We start from the raw sequence: 19,817 nt of genomic DNA on the forward strand, positions 1-19,817 counted from the left end.
TGAAAGGAAAACATGTTATCATGGTGCATACACCCGTGCACAACCAGGTACCATGGGCTACACAGTCGCCCCAGCCACGCATGCCCCCCACCCCCGCCCCGTCGGTTCCCCCGCCCCTGGCGCCTATCCCTGCTGCCAGGGCCACCGTTTCATGGCACTGCCCTCACTGGGGGCTGCCGTCAGTGCGGCCCTCGGTGTTCCCCCCGGTGGGTGTTGCCGGTTGAGTGGGGAGGCCAGGAAGGGGGGCGGCACCCACCCATATGGCCGTTAACCCTTCGCTTACCCAGCTCCCGGGGTGGGTGGCCAACAAGATGGGTCGGTGCATGGGCACCGTCCTGTCTTGTTGGTGGCTCCCCGACTGCTCGGTCTCTGTCCCCCCCCACCCTACCCCTCCCCTGGCAGCTCCACCTCCCCCCCGCAGAAAGCACGGCTGGTGTCCGTTACGAGAGCCCGCAGTACCCCCACGCCAACTCCTACCTCCTCTCGCAGCCGCCTCAGCCAAGCCACCGGTATCATGACTTTTTATAGTTTGTTAGAAATACGCTGTTGGGAAATCCCTCAGGCCCCGAAGAATCGGTTGTTGGGGCATATAATGTGATGCTCCATCCGCCACGATTTCATCGGGTTGGGGGGGGTCCCGAGAATCCCAAGCCGGCGTCAAACCCGATCTTGGCGTCGGAGTCGATTCTCCGGCCGATTGCGTTTCGCGATTTTGGTGCGATATCTCAGAGGACCCGACCCCCTATGTTCTACTCAACCCCCCCCACCCAACTATCCCCTTCCACAACCCCGAGCTCCTTAACGTAATGGCCAAAGGCTCTATAGCCAGTGCAAACAGAAGGGGGGACATGGGGCATCCCAGCCTCGTAGCCCGAATGTACAAGGTACGCCCAGCTTCTGTCGCGACATGACGGACTTCCTACAGAAATTCAGCACCCATGGACCAGTTGAACCAGGAACATTCCTCGTCACAATGGACGTCTCGGCACTCTACACCAACATCCCCCATGATGACGGCATTGCTGCAACAGCCTCAGTACTCAACACCGACAACTGCCAATCTCCAGACGCAATTCTGCAACTCATCCGCTTCATTCTGGATCACAACGTCTTCACCTTCGACAACAAGTTCTTCATCCAGACACACGGAACAGCCATGGGGACCAAATTCGCACCCCAATACGCCAACATCTTCATGCACAAGTTTGAACAAGACCTACTCATCGCACAGGACCTTCAACCGACGTTATACACCAGATACATCGCTGACATTTATTTCCTTTGGACCCACGGCGAAGAATCACTGAAACGACTACACGATGACATTAATAAGTTCCATCCAACCATCAGACTCACCATGGACTACCCTCCAAAATCAGTTGCATTCTTGTACACACTCGTCTCCATCAAGGACGGTCACCTCAGCACTTCGCTTTACCGCAAACCCACGGATAACCTCACGATGCTCCACCTCTCCAGCTTCCACCCTAAACACATTAAAGAAGCCATCCCCTCTGGACAAGCTCTCCGTATACACAGGATCTGCTCAGACGAGGAGGAGCGTAACAGACATCTACAGACTTTGAAAGATGCCCTCGTACGAACGGGATATGGCGCTCGACTCATCGATCGACAGTTCCAACGCGCCATAGCAAAAAACCGCACCGACCTCCTCAGAAGACAAACGTGGGACACAACCGACAGAGTACCCTTCGTCGTCCAGTACTTTCCCGGAGCGGAGAAACGACGACATCTTCTTCACAGCCTTCAACACGTCATTGATGAAGATGAACATCTTGCCAAGGTCATCCCCACACCCCCACTACTTGCCTTCAAACAACCACGCAACTTCAAACAAACCATTGCTTGCAGCAAACTACCCAGCCTTCAGAACAGTGACCACGACACCACACAACCCTGCCATGGCAATCTCTGCAAGACGTGCCAGATCATCGACATGGATACCACCATTACACATGAGAACACCACCCACCAGGTACGCGGTACATACTCGTGCGACTCGGCCAACGCTGCAGGAAAGGATGTCCCGAAGCGTGGTACATAGGCAAGACCATGCAGACGCTGCGACAACGAATGAACGGACATCGCGCGACAATCACCAGGCAGGAATGTTCCCTTCCAGTCGGGGAACACTTCAGCAGTCAAGGGCATTCAGCCTGTGATCTCCGAGTAAGCGTTCTCCAAGGCGGCCTTCAGGACGCGCGACAACGCAGAATTGCCGAGCAGAAACTTATGGCCAAGTTCCGCACACATGAGTGCGGCCTCAACCGGGACCTGGGATTCATGTCGCATTACATTCATCCCCCACCATCTGGCCTACGAAATCCTACCAACTGTCCTGGCTTGACACAATTCACACCTCTTTAACCTGGGGTTACCCCGTCTCTGGATCTGTAAAGATTTAATCACCTGCTAATGCTGGTATTCCAAGCATTGTCTGGCATCTTTGAATCTGTCTGTATATATGTTTCTGGAACATACCTCTTCATTCACCTGAGGAAGGAGCAGCGCTCCGAAAGCTAGTGACATCGAAACAAACCTGTTGGACTTTAGCCTGGTGTTGTAAGACTTCTTGCTGTGCTCGTAGCCCGAAGTAACGCAAAATACCCTGAATTCGTCATCGGCTCCTTATATAACAGCTGTGAGAAATAATAAATTCTTTACCCGTCAGTCTGGCCTCAATAAAACTTGAGATGGATTTGTAGGCATAGCATTAGTTATTTTTATTCGCCTTGCAAGTCTGACTCGTTTCACAAAAACCCAGAACACAAGCAGTCTCCTAGGTCTCCAGAATCGGGTGCATCTGGAGAACAAAGAAATCTCTACCAACACATTCAAATGGCATCAAGTTTCACATACACGATTCCCACAGGTCATCCTATACCCCTCCTGACCTGGCCATACATCCTAATTGGCTCACTTCTCATTCCTTCCCCATGCCTCTTATTACCCAGCATCCTTTTCTCCTCATACTCTAAACACCCCATCCCCCCTCACTTGCCATGCTCTCTGAAATCCAGTGAACTAACATGAATTAGACCGGCCTAGATCTACATTACAGTAACTAATATATTTAAAGTAACTATTTTATATCACATTCGTCATTCCCTCCTTTTATCATTTCCTAACCTAGCTATTCAATCCGTAGCTACGGCGGCTCATCTAAAAAGATTTGTCGCTGCATTTCCAATTCCTGTTGTAGCCCCCCCTCATCCGCTGCACCCTCGTGGATCCTAACAGCCAAGATTCTAGGGGCGTCTATCTGTTCCAGTGCACCCCACATTCTACCCATCACGCATTTAAGGATGGCCAGGCCCACAAAGATGCAGCTGAGTGCCACTGCTAAATACATGGCCATATTTATCAACCAGTCCTTCCAACCTCCAAATCCCCAGTTACCCCAAGAGCCAGGATCCTGCATTCCGTCCAGGTGATCCCGTATGCGATCCATAAGTTTAGTGATGTTAGCGGTTAAGTCTTGAACTTCCATGATACACTTGCCCTGCACTATGGCGCATACCCCACCCTCACGGGCCAGAAGATAGTCAAGAGCATACCGATTCTGCATTGCAAACAACCGCAGCTGAGACAATTCCTTGGTTATTGCCCCAAGGGCTCCCAAGGTTTAGTTTCCCAGGATGGTAAGGCCACAAATAAAATAAGTCCTATCGCTGACCGCCTAGGAACTCCCCACACCTCCCAATGTCAAGACGCTCAGAATTCCCCACCCAGCTGAATGGGTGCGAGAACCTGAGGTTTTTTTCCAGTTCTTGCAGAATTCAGCTGAGACTGCCCGGCGTGCTAACTGATTATGCAGCATCCACGCCAAGGGGCAGGGGACTGTGGTAGGGACTAGAGTCCCAATAGCAATTTGGCGGGGAAATGGGGGTAACAAAACATTGGTCGCTGTGCCATTAAAAAAAAAGTAGTATCCTTGCTCCGTGTACAGGCTAGCATCACAATCAGTATATTGGTTGCGTAGGGATCCCCCAGTAGCCCAGTTTATCCAGCTTTGGAACGCCCATTTGGGCCTCCTAGCAATGCGGAAAGCCCGAGTCCCAACAGTGATATGAGAGACATTCGCCCATCCACAAAGGAGCTGGAGGCTGGCGTTCAATGGATCGCAGGTGGTGTTGTAACAAACGCATTGGCCAGACGCCTGGGTGATATGACACTTCCTGTCCGTACAGGTGGGGAACAGACATGTTATATCTGTTTCCACCTCTACCAGCAAACAGCCATACCCGTCACTGCTGAAACAATTCTCGTACGATCGGGAGTCCCTATTGGGAGTGAAGTGGCTAGGTATGTACGCCCTCCACCGTTGCAGCCTATCATACTGTGAGTGGGAATTATCCCGAGGCAGAGGAAGGCAAATAGCCGCTGGTGCTGAACCCGGATCGTAAGGAAGAGTGACTTGCTTTGGCGGTGGCTCGGAATGCTGACAATGAACCACCGTTTGGGGAGTGCCCCAAAGCGGTGAAACAGAAAATAACCTAGACACCGCTGCGGGGTTCGGGTAGCAGACAACCCGTCCCTGGCCATACAAGCGGTGGTAAATCTGGTAGAAGAGATTCATACTACCCGGGTTTTCCTCAGTCTGGGCCCTAAATGAATTAAGTGTATCTCCTGATAACCTACGTTCTAGTTGTACTCCCCTCCTTACACGCCCCGCCCTCTCTCTAGTCCCCCTCTCTCTCTCACAACCTCTTCCTACCCTCTCTTGACGGTCTGATTTTACCTTTATGGCACCAATCTTAACACATCCAAAATCAAATTTACATGTACTCCAAAAACAAGGCAATGCCCATGTAATGTTCCCTTCCCATCGCCGGGACCGGTGCAATTGCTTCATGAGTCCTGCATTGTCCGTTAACCTGATGACCTTCCATGAGTCGATACCATGCCCTCGTATATGGGGGCATCGAAGAACATCACCTCTGCATAAACAAAATGTCCTTGTAGTTTGATTGGGGTAACAAATGTACATAATATTACCCTTTTCCATGTCCGTCGCCGATGTCATTCCAAGCGAGGTGAGGCCGAAGATCACATAGGCGGTGCGTAGCCACCCCATCATACTTCACACCTGTAAAACAGCGCTGGGGAAGGGCGGCAGGTTAGTAACCAACCTTTATATAGTGGTAGAGGTGGACCCAATTTACAGTGGCAGAGGTGGTCCCAATTTACAGTGGTGGAGGTGGACCCAAGCACTCCGCCCCTCCACTTTAACTGCCATGGGGTTGGTAAGGAGAACTTGGAAGGGCCCCTCCTCGTACGCGGCTCCGACCCTTTCCGAGTCCAATTTTTGACCATGACATAACTACCGGGCTGCACTGAAAGTGAGCTAGGTAATGGGGCGGTGGCGGGTGAGCCGCGCGGACCTTGCCATGGAGCTCCTTGAGCACCTGAGTGAGGGCTAGAACATAGGTGGTCATCTCTTCAGTCATATGGTGAAACTGAACCAGTCTGGGAACATACAGGCTCCAGGGAGTTCTAAGGGGCCTGCCATAAAGGATCTCGGCAGGAGAGAGCCGGGCCGGTCCCGCAGGTGTAACCCGCAGCTGGAAGAGGGCAACGGGGAGCAACTTAAGCCATGTCAGTCCCGTGTCTGCTCTTAATTTGGCCAATTTAGTTTTGAGGGTCTGATTGTGTCTCTCAACCAACCCGGCCGCCTGCAGTCTGTACGCACAGTGTAACTGCTGGCGTATGCCCAACTGGGAGCAGAACTCCTTGTTAATCTGTCCAATAAAATGAGGCCCGTTATCAGAATTTAACTGAGCTGGTATACCGTACCGGGGAATGATTTCCCGCATCAGAACTTTAACCACAGTAGCAGCTTTATTATCGATAGTCGGATACGCCTCAACCCATCTGCTGAACACATCCACAATGACCAAAACATATTTATAACATTGACACCTTTCTAACTCAATGTAATCCATTTGGAGCGTCTCAAAGGGACCATTGGGCAACGGGGTTTGCCCCATAATACAAGGGATACCTTTGCCGGTGTTATATTGCTGACAGATTAAACACCGATTACTGATACTCTGGGCCAACCTCTGCATTTTAGGGTGCCACCAAGTGTCCAGCAACAAATCACTAGTCCCCCGAGCCCCACAGTGAGTTGCAAAGTAAACACATTCGACGACCCATAAAGCCAGTACATCAGACATACAAGTCTGATGTGCTGGCCTGGTCCATAAAGAGGAAACAGAATCATTTTTACAACCGAACAGTTTCCACATTTGTTTATCACTCTCAGGAGCGTCCTCCTGTAACCTTATGACGTCTTGGATGGTTGGCATTGGCTTGTCAGAAGCAGACATATTTATAGCAGATCGTTTAGTCTGACTTAACATTTTAGGCACCATCACTTGCTGAATTTGCGCAGCTGTCCGCGCTGCACAATCTGCTTGTTCATTAGTAACGTCAACTGGGGTTTTACCGTTTGTATGGGCAGCGCATTTAATGATGGAAATCTGCGCGGGCATAAGGAGGGCCTGCAGTAAGTCATTAACTAAACCCCGGTGGGATATTTCCGTGCCGGCCGAGGTAAGGAATCCCCTATTCTTCCAGAGCTGTCCGAAGTCATGAACTACCCCGAAGGCGTATCGGGAGTCAGTGTAAATATTTACCCGTCGATCTACCCCAAGTACACATGCACGGGTAAGGGCAAAAAGTTCGGCTTGTTGGGCTGAATAAGGGGTCTGGAAAGCTGCCGCTTCTAGAATCAGACCATCCTGATCTACGATTGCGAAACCGGACAGTCTCCGGCCAGTGGGGCTTACTAATGCACTGCCATCAACATACATAATCATGTCAGGTTGTTCTAACGGAATATCACTCAGATCGTCCCTTATTGTGGTAGTTTCCTGAATCAAGGCTAAACAGTCGTGGCCAGGTGCGTCTTCATGGACAGGGGGACAACTAAGAAAACAGGCTGGATTGATAGTGGTACAGTATTTAAATGTCAGACGTGGATTGTTCAAAAGGTATATCTCATACCTATTCTGACGAGCTGCGGTAAGATGCTGAGTCTGCAGTTGCCCCAATAGTGCGATTACCGAGTGGGAGCTATATACCGTAATATCCTGTTGGAGAGTTATATTGGCAGCAGCCTGCAAACTATTGTATATCGCTGTCAAGATCTGGGTGCAACCAGGGTGGCCCAACGCCACTGGATCAAGTTTGGAAGAGTAACATGGTGTTTGTCACCATGTTGCTGGGTGAGTACCGCTGTTGAACATCCTTCCAGAACAGTACAGTATATCTGGAACGGTCGGTCGTACAAGGGCCTGCCGAGGGTCGGTGCTTGTAACAAGGTCTGCTTCAGGCAACGGAAGGCTTCGAGTGCCTCGGTGATGAGAGTAAAATTCCCCCCTTCACTAGTGTAAGGCGTCAGCAGCTTTGTATAGACAGCGATGTTTGGTATCCACTGCCGACAATAATTCACCATACCCAGCCAATGACGGACCTCCTTGCCTATGGTAGGGGCGAGGAATTAGCATATTGGTTCAATCCTACTGGGTTCGAGACTTCTTTCTGTGGCTGTAAGTAAAACTCCTAAGAACTTGACCTTTGTCTGAGCCACCAGGACCTTTTATTGTGAAACAACATAACCCAATGAGGATAGGTGGTTTAATAACTGGATCACATCATCCCTGTTACTGGGCCCGTCAGGACTCGCTACCAATATGTCATCTACATACTGCACTAGAGTGGAACCATGCTCCAATGTCAAAGCCTGGAGTTGGGTCTGCAGACATCTGGAGAAGAGCGTAGGTGAGTTGACGAACCCCTGTGGCAGTCGGGTCCAGGTATACTGCTGTCCATTGTCAGTGAAGGCAAACAAATATTGGCTTTCAGATGCGAGTGGGAGGGCAAAGAAGGCGTGCTGAAGGTCAATTATGGCGAAGACCCGGGCTTTAGCTGGAATTTGAGCCAGTATGTGGGCAGGATTAGGGACGAGAGCATGTAACGGCTGTGCGATGGCATTGATTGAACGTAAATCCTGTACTAATCGGTACTGGTCTGGTTTGGCTGGTTTAGGCACAGCAAGTATGGGGGTGTTACATTCTGATTGGCAAGGGACCAAAATACCCTGTTGCAACAGCTCTCGGATTAATTTGTCTATAGACGGGGCAGCTTGGGGTTTCAGGGGGTATTGCCGAATGGAAGGCAGCTTTACATGGTCCTTAATCGTTACCTTAATAGGTGTAACATTTGTCTTTCCCACTTGTGATGGGTATTCCGCCCAGACCTGTGGATTGACATATTCCAAAACATCACGTCCCCGGTGATGCTGAAGTCGAGTGTTAATCGTTTCAGGGACCTCAAAATATTTTATGGAAGTGCCGTCTGGCGTGACTTGAAGTGCGTACTCTGTTGGATCTGAATGATCCACTGCCCTCCTTACCATAGGCCCCAGATCCTTGGCATGGTACTGGTCGTGGACCTGACGTGTAATATGAGGGCTTACCGAAGCGGACTGTGGCCATAAATGTGGTGGTATTGTAACAAAATTGGCTATACCTTCTTTTCCCGTGACTGTGGCTGTAACCTTGACTGGCCATTTGGTCCCAATTAACGGCCGGTATTTGTCCTTCAACTCCCTGTTTTGTCCGGTTCTATCATAGGCCAGGGTGACGTGATGCAGTGAATGTTCAATGTCTAACGTCCACCACTGGGGAATGATAGAAATATAGCACTGTTGTCTCATACTCCATGATTGAACCATTACCCCTTCGTCTCCGCACTCTAGCTGTAGCTGGAAGATACACAGTAAATCTCGGTCCAACAAGTTACAGTCCAATCCAGTAGTCACTACAAACTGATGATCCACAGACCTATTCTCGTAAGTGACAGGTTCAGAAATAGGATACTCACACACCTGTCCTTGGAACCCCGACAAATGCTGCGTGTGGTCGGATAGTGGTAGTCGAAGTTCTGATTGCACCGAATACTTGGCTGCTCCAGTGTCGATTACAAATGGGTGATGTTGATCTCCTATCTGCAGAGAAATAATAGGTTCCCTGTCCGATTGGAGAGTCCTTATGACTAAATTAGCTAGTCAATCCTGCGTTGGGAAAGGGTTTGCCTGGGAGAAGTCAGTGTACCTTGTCTGTCCTCCCCTTGGTGGGTACCCCCTCCTTTGGGTCGGGTAGTCGCCTTCTGCTGCCCGTCTTTTAAAGGGGCATTACTGTTGCCAGTGATCTGCACGGCCGCAATTAAAACATGCATTGTTCCCTCTATATCTGCCCCGTCCTCTTTTCCCAGTAGACTAATGGCCCCTCAGAGGGGGTGGCAGTTGTAAAGCTGTTGGTGCATACGGTGGGCCATAAAGAGGAGCTGAGGGTCCATTTGGGTGGGTTTGAGATCCTACCCCATGTTGATCCACCCACCCAAAGTCACCATAGTGGGGTTCCAGCTGGTAAGCCACCGTTTCTGCTGCTGGTTGGGGTCTCAGATCATCCTTTTTCATTACATACTCAGTCTTTGTAACTGAGCCTCCTTCCTGGCCTACACCCTCATTCCAATAAAATCTGACTGCCCTGGCCATTTGAGAAGGGTCATTCTCTGTCCAATGCATGTTATTACATTTCACGACAGTAGCCACGGAAGGTGGTAGGCAATGCATTAACATAGCACAATATTGAGGGGAATTCTGACCATTTTGGTATGGCAAGTCGCCTGACTGCCCACGGCAGATTTCATTAAAACGTTCCAGAAATTCCTCTGGCTCTTCAGTCTTTTTAGGTTTGAGGTCTAAGATAGCAGAAATGTTTATGGGCTTTTGAAATGTGACATTCAACGCATTCAGAATTTGTGCCCGTCTATATCATCGTCCAACGCATGGGCTTGCTGGAGTGCGGCGTGGCTAGCATAATTCAAGTGATTGAGATGATGGCGGTACTCTGCTGGGGTTAAAACCTGCTGGACTAGGGCCCAGAGGTCCCTAGAGTCAGCTTGATAAACTGAGATGGTAGTTCTCATATGATCCATGAAAGCAGCAGGAGATTTCTTCCTGTCTGGGATTGCAGCCATAATAGCCATCATCTCACTGGGTCTCCATGGGAAATAAATGTCTATCGTGGGCTGGGCCGCCGCCGTCACAGTGTCAGGGTTTGGTATTTTCCTAATCGGCAACTGTCTCAGAGTTTCACTAGGGGGCGCTCTAGCTGATTCCTCTAGCTCTTCCAAGACTTCAACGTCCTTCCCTGTCACTAGGGGGAGCTCCAGCTCCTCAGAACCATTCCCATCCTCTTCCTTTGTTCTTGTACTTTTCTGTCCTACCATATCGGTCTGAAGGGATTTAGGTGGTATGCGTGATTGTTTCTGGATAGGATCAGGCCCTTCTCTCATTGTCCGAGATCGGGTCCTAGAGCTAACTGGGCTTGTGGAACAGAGCTCCCCTTCTCTCACAGACAGTGAAGATGGTAAAGTAGGACCCACGCTATCAACCGAAGGGGCTGGAGAGGCTGGCATGATTTGAATCTGGGGAGCAGTGACTGGATATAAATTATGATACTCTGGTGGTTCCGGAATTAGTGCAGACAATGCTACTGGTGCAGTCGGACCTCTAGCCGACCTGGTCAAATGTTCTAAATCTTCATCCTCTGTCAATGCAAGGCCAGCCATTGAACTACGTAGCCCATTTTTTGTTTTACTCGAGACCACCCTCTCTTTACTTGCGCGTTTTTTGAATGCACACTCCTTTTTCAAGATCTCCAGCGTTTTCTGGTTTCCCCCTTCACTAATTGGAATTCCCATTTTAAGGGCATTTTCCTGCCAACTTGATAACATGATCTTATCTCTTTCCTCTTGACAATATTGTCTCCATAATCCAATTAATTCTTTTGCTTTCATACTTTGGCTCTTTTTCCAGATTTTCCCCTGAATTTTCTTAATGATGTCCAGATCTTTAGTGCCCCCTAGTGGCCATTCATCACCCAATTTGTTCCTTAAGGTTGCTGACATTTTCCTAAAATCTCTCGCTTTATCTGGATAAATATCACATAATATTTGCAATGGCGTGCCTGGATCATTCGTGTTATCCAAGCAATTCCCCATAATCTCAACTAGTCCTCAAGACTGCGTTTTTTTCGCCACTGCAGTTCAAGGATACAATTTTAGCTTAATCAACTATAGATTTAAAAACACTCATTGAACTAAACCCTCATCCTGAGGTCCCATCAGTTCTCCAAAAACACTCACACATGGAATTAAACCATCATTTTGATTTCGCATTAATTTTAGCTTAATCAACTATAGATTTAAAAACACTCATTGAACTAAACCCTCATCCTGAGGTCCCATCAGTTCTCCAAAAACACTCTCACATGGAATTAAACCATCTTTTTGATGTCCCATTAATTCCAAAACTAACCCAAAACCGAATCATCAATTATGAAATCCTATCAGTTAAATTTCTAATCCCCAGACTGACTTTTGATTTCGTCGAGACGATCTTTCCGTACCAACCGCGAGTGACCAGACTAATCAGACCATAAGAAGAGGGGAAAAATCAATGCGCAGTCATTTTCCAGCTATACATTGTGGGCCCTTTTCCACTTTCCTTGTCCAAAATCAGTCTAATTCTGATTTTGTGGTTGGTCAGAACCGACTTGAGAAATCCCGGGTTTCCGGCACCAAATGAGAAATAATAAATTCTTTACCCGTCAGTCTGGCCTCAATAAAACTCAAGATGGATTTGTAGGCATAGCATTAGTTATTTTTATTCGACTTGCAAGTCTGACTCGTTTCACAAAAACCCAGAACACAAGCAGTCTCCTAGGTCTCAAGAATCGAGTGCTTCTGGAGAACAAAGAAATCTCTACCAACACATTCAAATGGCATCAAGTTTCACATACACGATTCCCATAGGTCATCCTATACCCCTCCTGACTGGCCATACATCCTAATTGGCTCACTTCTCATTCCTTCCCCTGGCCTCTTATTACCCAGCATCCTTTTCTCCTCATACTCTAAACACCCATCCCCCCTCCCTTGCCATGCTCTCTGAAATCCTTTGTCTGTGAACTAACATGAATTAGACCGGCCTATATCTACATTACAGTAACTAATATATTTAAAGTAACTATTTTATATCACATTCGTCAGCTGCACCCACGTCACAAACCTCGGCCCAATCCCGAATCTCTCCAGTCCCGCCATCAAATAACTCCACTCTACCCGATCAAATGCCTTCTCTGTAACCAACGTCACCACCTCAGTGTCCCCCCCTCCGCTGGAGAAAGCACCGCATTCAAAAACTTCCTCACATTCAAGAACAACTGTCTTCCCTTTACAAATCCCGTTTAGTCCTCCCCGATCATCTTTGGGAGACACCCTTCGATTCTTAACGCTAACGCCATTGCCAGTATCTTGGCATCCACATTCAGCAGAGGTATGGGCCTGTACGACCCACACTCCACCGGATCATTGCCTTCTTTAACAACAAGATGGAAGCCTTCCCCATTGTGTGTGGCAAACCACCCCTTCCCATCGCATCCTCAAACATTCCCACCATCAATGGCGCCAACCTGTCCATAAATCTTTTATAAATTCCGACCAAGATCCTATCAGGCCCTGCCGTCTTGCCTGGTTGCATCCTCCCAATCGCCACCTTCACTTCCTGCTCCCCCACCGGCTCCTCCAACCCTGCCCTCTCTTCCTCTACCAACCTCGGACACTCCAGCCCGTCTAGAAACTCACTCATCTCCCGCTCTTCCTCCGGTAGTACCGACCTACTCAGGTGTCTATAAAATTCCATGAATATTTTATTAATCTGCTCCGAAGCCACCAACTCCCAGTGCCTTTCCCACCACAAAAAGGTCAATCCCCCCCTCTGCTATCATCATAATCTTGGGCCTGCCACTCTGGCCTGACCTTTTGTTACTGTCGAACTCCTCTACCCCACCCTCCCAGAATCCAACCATCCACTTCCTCTTGCAAATACCTCTCCCAGTATTGATACCCACCCCCCCCCCTCCACATTTCACACCTCCCAGGCCTGTCGCAACGATCGCGGTCCCTTCCCCCTCACCACACTCCCGTTCACTAGCCAACCTTTGTTTGCTAGTGCGGAGACCCCTGCCAAAGCCCCCCCTCCTGCTATTCCCCTCCTCAGAAACCCGGCCCCACATACCCCAATAATCCCCCACTTCCCTTACATGAATGCACAGTACAAAAATCACGCCCGCAGAAAAAAGACATAAACCCAAAACCCAATAAACATATGAACAACTATAAACAAAGATAAACTACTCTCCCCCTTTCAAAAGACAGAATAATCAAACCCCCCACTCAATACAAAGAAAAACCCTTCCACAAGAAAAAAACCCACAATCACCATCCCCTCAAATCAAGTTCCAGTCCCACACTCATCTCAGTCCCAGTCCTTCAGCCGTCACGAACGTCTCTGCCAGCTCCAGCGTCTCAAAATAGAAATCCTCGAGTTGTGCGTCACTCTCAACTTCGCAGGGTAGACCACTCCAAATCTCATGTCGTTGCTACATAGTGCCGCCTTCACTCATCCAAAGGCCGATCGTGTTCTCCGCAACTCCGCCGTCAAGTCCTGGTGTCTTCGTATATCAACACCTTCCCACTTCACCTCTCGCCTCTGCTTCGCCCAACTCAAAATCTTCTCCTTCACATGAAACTTTTGGAAGCAGATTATAACCGCCCTTATTGGCTCATTTGCTTTAGGCTTCGGCCTGAGCGACCGATTTGCCTTGTCCAACTCATAGCGGGAGGGTTCCTCCGTGGTGGCAGGTATGGGTGCTGGCATGTGATACAGGGTAGAATATGTCCACACTGCTGGTGGGTGGGGTTCAAACACCCGTTGGGTGGGATGGGGGGTTATAGGAATGTGGGATGGGGGTTAGTGCCAGGGGCACAGTGCTGCCTACTCACCATGTCTGCCCTGAGGGGATTATGCAGCTTTTTACAACACTGTTGTCCGGTCCTGTTGGTGGGGCCCACGGTGCTCAACGCCTCTGTCACCTGCGCCCAGGCCCGGTGTACGGTGGCGGGTGGCAGCTGTGGTTGGCAGCCCGGAGGAAAGGGAGGTCACCGAGGTGGAGTTCAGCAGCGGCGAGGAAGTGAGACACTGCTTAGTTGCAGATCCCCGTGACACATGTGCGGTTCACTTCTGGTCTCACCAGTGCGGGAACCCGGCGTGGTGGCTGCGGACTGTGTCCAGCGCTGCCACAGTCGGGCAGGAGCCGTGCTGCTGGCCGGGGCGGCTTCCGCGAGGGCGGGGGGGGGGGGGGGGGGACTATTTGGCAGGTCAGGTCTGCGCAGGGCTGGCACCAGGTTTTATGGCACGACCGCTGCAGGTCTTCGCAGCCACTCGGACCCGGCCATACTCCGGCCGTGTATTTTGTGGAGGCCAGGGGTTTTACTTGGCGCAGCTGCTAGCCCCTCACCGATGCTGCGACCAGTGAGGGGACTCCACTGATTTTATTCTGCATAAAACGCCACAGATCCTCTGTACTTAGCCTCAGAATCAGAGAATTTGGCCTGTGTTTCGAAAGAGAACAAAGGGCATTTTGTCAGAAAATGTTTCTATCCCCTGCAGCTCGTGATGAGCTCACTTGGTAGTTTGACGATGTGTCAGCTATAATAGCTAAAAATTTAAAAAACATAATTTCAAGCGAGCTCTGCAGGTTCTGTGCCATTCTGTACAGTGGCACTGTTTTGCCACATGGTGCATATTGGGATTCTCTTTTCCTGCTGGTTGTGCCCCCTCGCCAACGTTGTCTACCTCATACGCTGCAGGAAAGGATGTCCCAAAGCGTGGTACATTGGCGAGACCATGCAGACACTGCGACAACGAATGAACGGCCATCGCGCAACAATCACCAGGCAGGAATGTTCCCTTCCAGTCGGGGAACACTTCAGCAGTCAAGGGCATTCAGCCTCTGATCTCCGGGTAAGCGTTCTCAAAGGCGGCCTTCAGGACGCGCGACAATGCAGAATCGCCGAGCAGAAACTTATAGCCAAGTTCAGCACACATGAGTGCGGCCTCAACCGGGACCTGGGATTCATGTCGCATTACATTCATCCCCCACCATCTGGCCTGCAAAATCCTACCAACTGTCCTGCCTTGACACAATTCACACCTCTTTAACCTGGGGTTACCCCATCTCTGGATCTGTAAAGATTTAATCACCTGCTAATGCTCGCATTCCAAGCATTGTCTGGCATCTTTGAATCTGTCTATATATATGTTTCTGGAACATACCTCTTCATTCACCTGAGGAAGGAGCAGCGCTCCGAAAGCTAGTGACATCGAAACAAACCTGTTGGACTTTAACCTGGTGTTGTAAGACTTCTTACTGTAATAGCATTGATAAGAGGACACCAACAATACACATCACAAGCAATGCCTCTGCCTTTGGATGGGGTGTATCCAATGGTACCACACACATTGGAGAAAGATGGAATGCTGAAAAGAAGGTATAAGCAGAAAGAATCAAAATTAATTACTTAGAATTGAAAGCAAGTGGGCTGGATTCTCTGATCCTCCACTCCGAAATTGCATCCCCGGGGAATCGCTCGGGAATCGCTTGATTGCCATCTACGCGGCGCGGGTAAGAGGCAATTGACAGAGGCCCCCCCCCCCGCGATTCTCCACGCAAAACTGGCCGAGTTCCCGACAGCGTGGTTCTAACCACGTATCGGCCGTCGGGAACCAAGGGTGGCGGCTTCGGAACCAGTCCGCGGCCGCCCTGGTGGGGGGATCCTTCACCGCGGGGGGGGCCCCTCATGGACGGCCATGGGAGCGATCGGACGGCACAGACCCGCGCGATCTCGGCGGGGAGGGGACTACATTTTTGATGATGGTCCGTGGTGCGAGTCCGCCATGTCGCAGGGCGCATGCGCGGTCTCCCGACCGAAGGGCAGGGCCCCGTATCCGCAGCCAGAGCTGCGAGAAGCACTCCGGGGTCCTGCCAGCCACCTGCTGGTATGAGAATCGCTCAGGACTTTCTTAAGGAAAGTCTAGAGTGAAACGCCAGCGTTTTTATGCTGTCGTTCGGACATAGCCCCATTTTTGGAGAATCCAGCCCTCTTTCTTTGCCTTGGAGATTTTTGCACACAAAACAGCCAGGTGCATATTTCTTTGAAACTAGTGATATATACAAACAATATGGGAGGAACAAAGTCTAAGGCATGAAATGAACTATTCACAATTTCCCCCAGAAATGGTACAAACCGAAAGACACCGTAAAATATTTGTCTGGTGCCCTGAATCAAATACCTGATGATAGGCGCAGTGGACAGCACTGGTCCCAGGTGGAGGTCCCAGATTCGATCCCGGCTCTGGGTCACTGTCCGTGTGGAATTTACACATTCTCCCCGTGTTTGCGTGGGTTTCACCCCCACAACCCAAAAGATGTGCAGGGTAGGTGGATTGGCCACGATAAATTACCCCTTAATTGGAAAAAATGAATTGGGCACTCTAAATTTAAATTTAAAAATATACCCGATGAAGAATCAAGGAAATTTAATGGCTAGCTTTAATGGAAGCTAGATTGGACTGTTTTACGACAGCTGTGCAATTTGTATGGAAAACCTGATATTGATCTTTTTGCATCATCTTTCAGTACCCAGGTAGAAAATGATATTTCTTGGTTACCAGATCCCGATAGCATGGCAACAGATGCATTTCCAATCAGCTGTTAAAGCATTTCCCTAGTTTTGCTTGATAAGTAGATACTTACCAAAAATTGAAAGGAAGGAAGCTGATGGTTTCATGATTATACCGAATGGGTCAACACAGCCATTGTTTGCAAGTTTGTGGAATTTACTAGTGCAAGAATCAAGGATACTTCCAATAATTAAATATTTAATTTCTCTAACTACTTCAACATTACGCCACCTGCTTTGTAAGCACCCAAACTTTAAGTCCTGCAGATTATCAGGAAAACCTGTAAGACGAGAGCTGACATCATCCTATCTGCCTGGAGACTGTAGCCATCTGGGATGGCCACTTCCCGATTACAAAATGGACACTTTGCAAAGAATGCAGGGAAAATGGACAACACTGAGAAAGCAAGCAGGTGCAGGGTTTGTCTGTTGATTGGAGCCGCAGCTCCCAGACAAGACCGAAACTGCAAAGCCATTACCATACTAATGAGCCATCTCCGGGGACAAAAGAGTAAGATTTAAGTAAACGATACCAAGGCAGACACCCCGGCGCCAGAGGAGACCAGAACAAAGCAGGCCAACGGCCACCTAGGACACGCCCAGCCATCAGGGCACCCACCCCTTTTATTGGAGGAAATCGATAGGAATGATTGAGAAACGGCCCAATTAATTGGGGCCAAGTTCATTACCCGCCCAAAAGTGCGCAAAGCCCTTTTTGGGTATAAGAAGGATCCCCCAAGAGAGAATCGTTCTCTTGGCTCCGGCTCTCACCGAGGAGAGACCTGCCCAAAAGCTGCACCAGAACAAGTAAGTCCAAGGTCAACGCACACTACCAGACAGGCAATCTTAGCTGTTCCCCTTCATCACTTCAACCCCAGCAGCCTCAGAACCGAACAATGGTCATTGTTCCTCTGACTGAGTGGGTGCCCGAAGCTAAGTATAGGCTTTAGCAGTAGTGATAGTTTAGTCTGTAGTATTTGTGCATGATTATATTTAACTGCGTGTGTAAATAAATCAGCATTTGACTTTGAACTAACTAACTGGTGTATCGAGTCTTTGATCAGTCTTCGGTTTGAACCTTGTGGCGGTATCAAAAGATACCTGGCGACTCTAGAGCAAAACGTAATTAGAATTAAGAAAGGCAACCATATTGGCCGCCATATTCAGAGCCAAATAAAGAGAAACACAAATTAGCAACATTTACTGGCGACTCCGCAGGGACCCGACCTAGAAGTGGCCTAGTCACTCCGAGAGAACCCAAATTTGAATTGGAATCCAATTGGAAACAGAAAACCCACAAGTGTGAGAACGATACTGATCAAACCTCCGAGATTCGGAAGTGTGTTAATGCATGCGTACTAACAGGGATATAAGGTAAACCTGAGAGATTGTTGCGTAAAACCGTCGGGAGTTTTGTAGGCCGGTATTTAGCGTAAGCCGTACCCGTGTTTACATCATCACTTTATCACCCCCTGTTCCAAATTCAGTAGAGAACCCAGATAGAGAAAATGGCAATGAAGGCAATGGAACGCCTTATGAACCCCCAAGAATTCGAGGTCGCAGCGACCAGTAGAGTAGGTCAGTGTCCCGTATGGGAAGAGGAAATCAGCAAGTACCTCAAAGGGAAAGGATGGCTCCTTTGGAGCGAATTCTGCGCGAATGATGAAACAGGTCCCGGGAGTATAGGACATACTTGGTGGGAGAACCTGTCAGAGATCCACAAGAAGAGCTTAGGGAAAGCTCGCAAGCCGATGGCAATCGTGTCCTGCTTGGCACAATTGTGAGGCACAGAGGAGGTCGTTAGGACGCTCCGTAGAGAGATAGAGGAGAGAGACAGAAATAGTGAGGGAGACGTGAGTGAGGTAGAGAAAGAGAATCGAGATCTGAAATAGCAGTTAGTAACAAGGGACAGAGAAGTGGATGATGCCAAGATGGCACACCAGTCTTGTCTCGCCTATTTGAGTAGTTTTCAGACCCAATATGATAAGGCCTACCAGGACACGCAACGTGCGGTCTTGGTAAGACAAGAAACCGAGCAACAGGTCGAGAAATTGCAGAAACAGCGCAATGATTTGAAAGCAGCCCGACGAGCGCTCCACACTTCCACGATGGAACAAAGGTAGAGCTCCGTAGATCACGCAAAGTGCCGGAAGCAAACTGCAGAATTGCAATCTCTGCTTTCTGTCCAGAATGGGTTTCAAAGTACGTTTGGACCCCAGTTAGACCAGGAAAATGGCCCCGATTGGCAGGAGTTAAATGAAACTGCCCATAGATACGTACATGGGACATGTACGCAAGAAAAACCCCAAAAGAGGAAAGCACCCCAACCCCCGACTGAACAGGCAAAACACACCTGTGAACCCTGTAACCACACACCGCAGAGCCGCAGCAGAAGGAAACGTAGATTTCCTACATACAACCCCATTAACCGTGACCCAATTACAGGACGCGTGTGGAAAGATTACACCGTTCCTTCCCACATCAGACCCCCACCAGTTTATCGCTAGAGTTAAACAGCAGGCTACCATGTACGGCCTGGACGAAAAGGAGCAAATGAAGCTCACAGTTTGAAGCCTCGACCCTTCAGTCGTGGCAGCCCTTCCCGACCCACAGAATGTAGGAGGAGGCACACTCCAAGAGATGCACACAGCGATCCTAGATGCTATCGGCTATAACAGAGGAGACCCCGTAGAAGGCCTAAACTAGTGTAGGCAAAAGAAAACAGAGCACCCCACAGCGTTTGCTGGACGCTTGTGGATACATTTCACAGCAGTATTCGGAGAGTTAGCCCGCACCCATTTGTCCGCAGATAATATGGCCAAATGGACTTGCATCCTAGTCTCTCACACGACAGAGGCAGGACAGAGAGCTTGCGCAAATTACGATCCCTCAGACGAGGCCCACAACGAGAAATGGGTTTTGAAAATATTGTCCCGCGCTTGGGAGCAATCAGTCCAAGGCAAAACCGCATTTGCAAAATCCGAGGAAGATCAGGCAGACATTAATCAAGTTAAAGCGCACCAGAACCCTGCATGGTTAAATGAGGGCAGGAACAGCCCAGTGATGTGATTGGGGGCTCTGGATCCGTGGAACACATACAGGCCACCAACACTTAAAATAGTACACTATTTTATTAA

General features: G+C 49.3%; 1 protein-coding gene across 5 annotated transcripts in view; it reads right to left on the reverse strand.

The window, feature by feature from the left end:
- Positions 1–19,817, reverse strand: part of mecr (mitochondrial trans-2-enoyl-CoA reductase) — a 371,444-nt gene that overhangs the window by 18,448 nt on the left and 333,179 nt on the right. For 2 of the 5 annotated variants that reach the window (XR_011942141.1, XM_072500867.1), the window contains exons 10-11: positions 16,292–16,464; positions 5,020–5,123 (exon numbers count right to left, since the gene is read on the reverse strand). The exons of 2 other annotated variants lie outside the window; for them this stretch is intronic. Coding sequence is in view for 2 of the 3 variants with exons in the window: in XM_072500867.1 (XP_072356968.1) it covers positions 5,020–5,123; positions 16,292–16,464 (277 nt within the window). In the remaining variant the exon portion in view is untranslated. Of the gene's footprint in view, positions 1–5,019; positions 5,124–16,291; positions 16,465–19,817 lie in introns of those variants that run through there. One more of the 5 variants, XM_072500871.1, reaches the window with a different exon arrangement.

Source organism: Scyliorhinus torazame, chromosome 1, assembly GCF_047496885.1.
Source record: "Scyliorhinus torazame isolate Kashiwa2021f chromosome 1, sScyTor2.1, whole genome shotgun sequence".
NCBI classification, from domain to species: domain Eukaryota; kingdom Metazoa; phylum Chordata; class Chondrichthyes; order Carcharhiniformes; family Scyliorhinidae; genus Scyliorhinus; species Scyliorhinus torazame.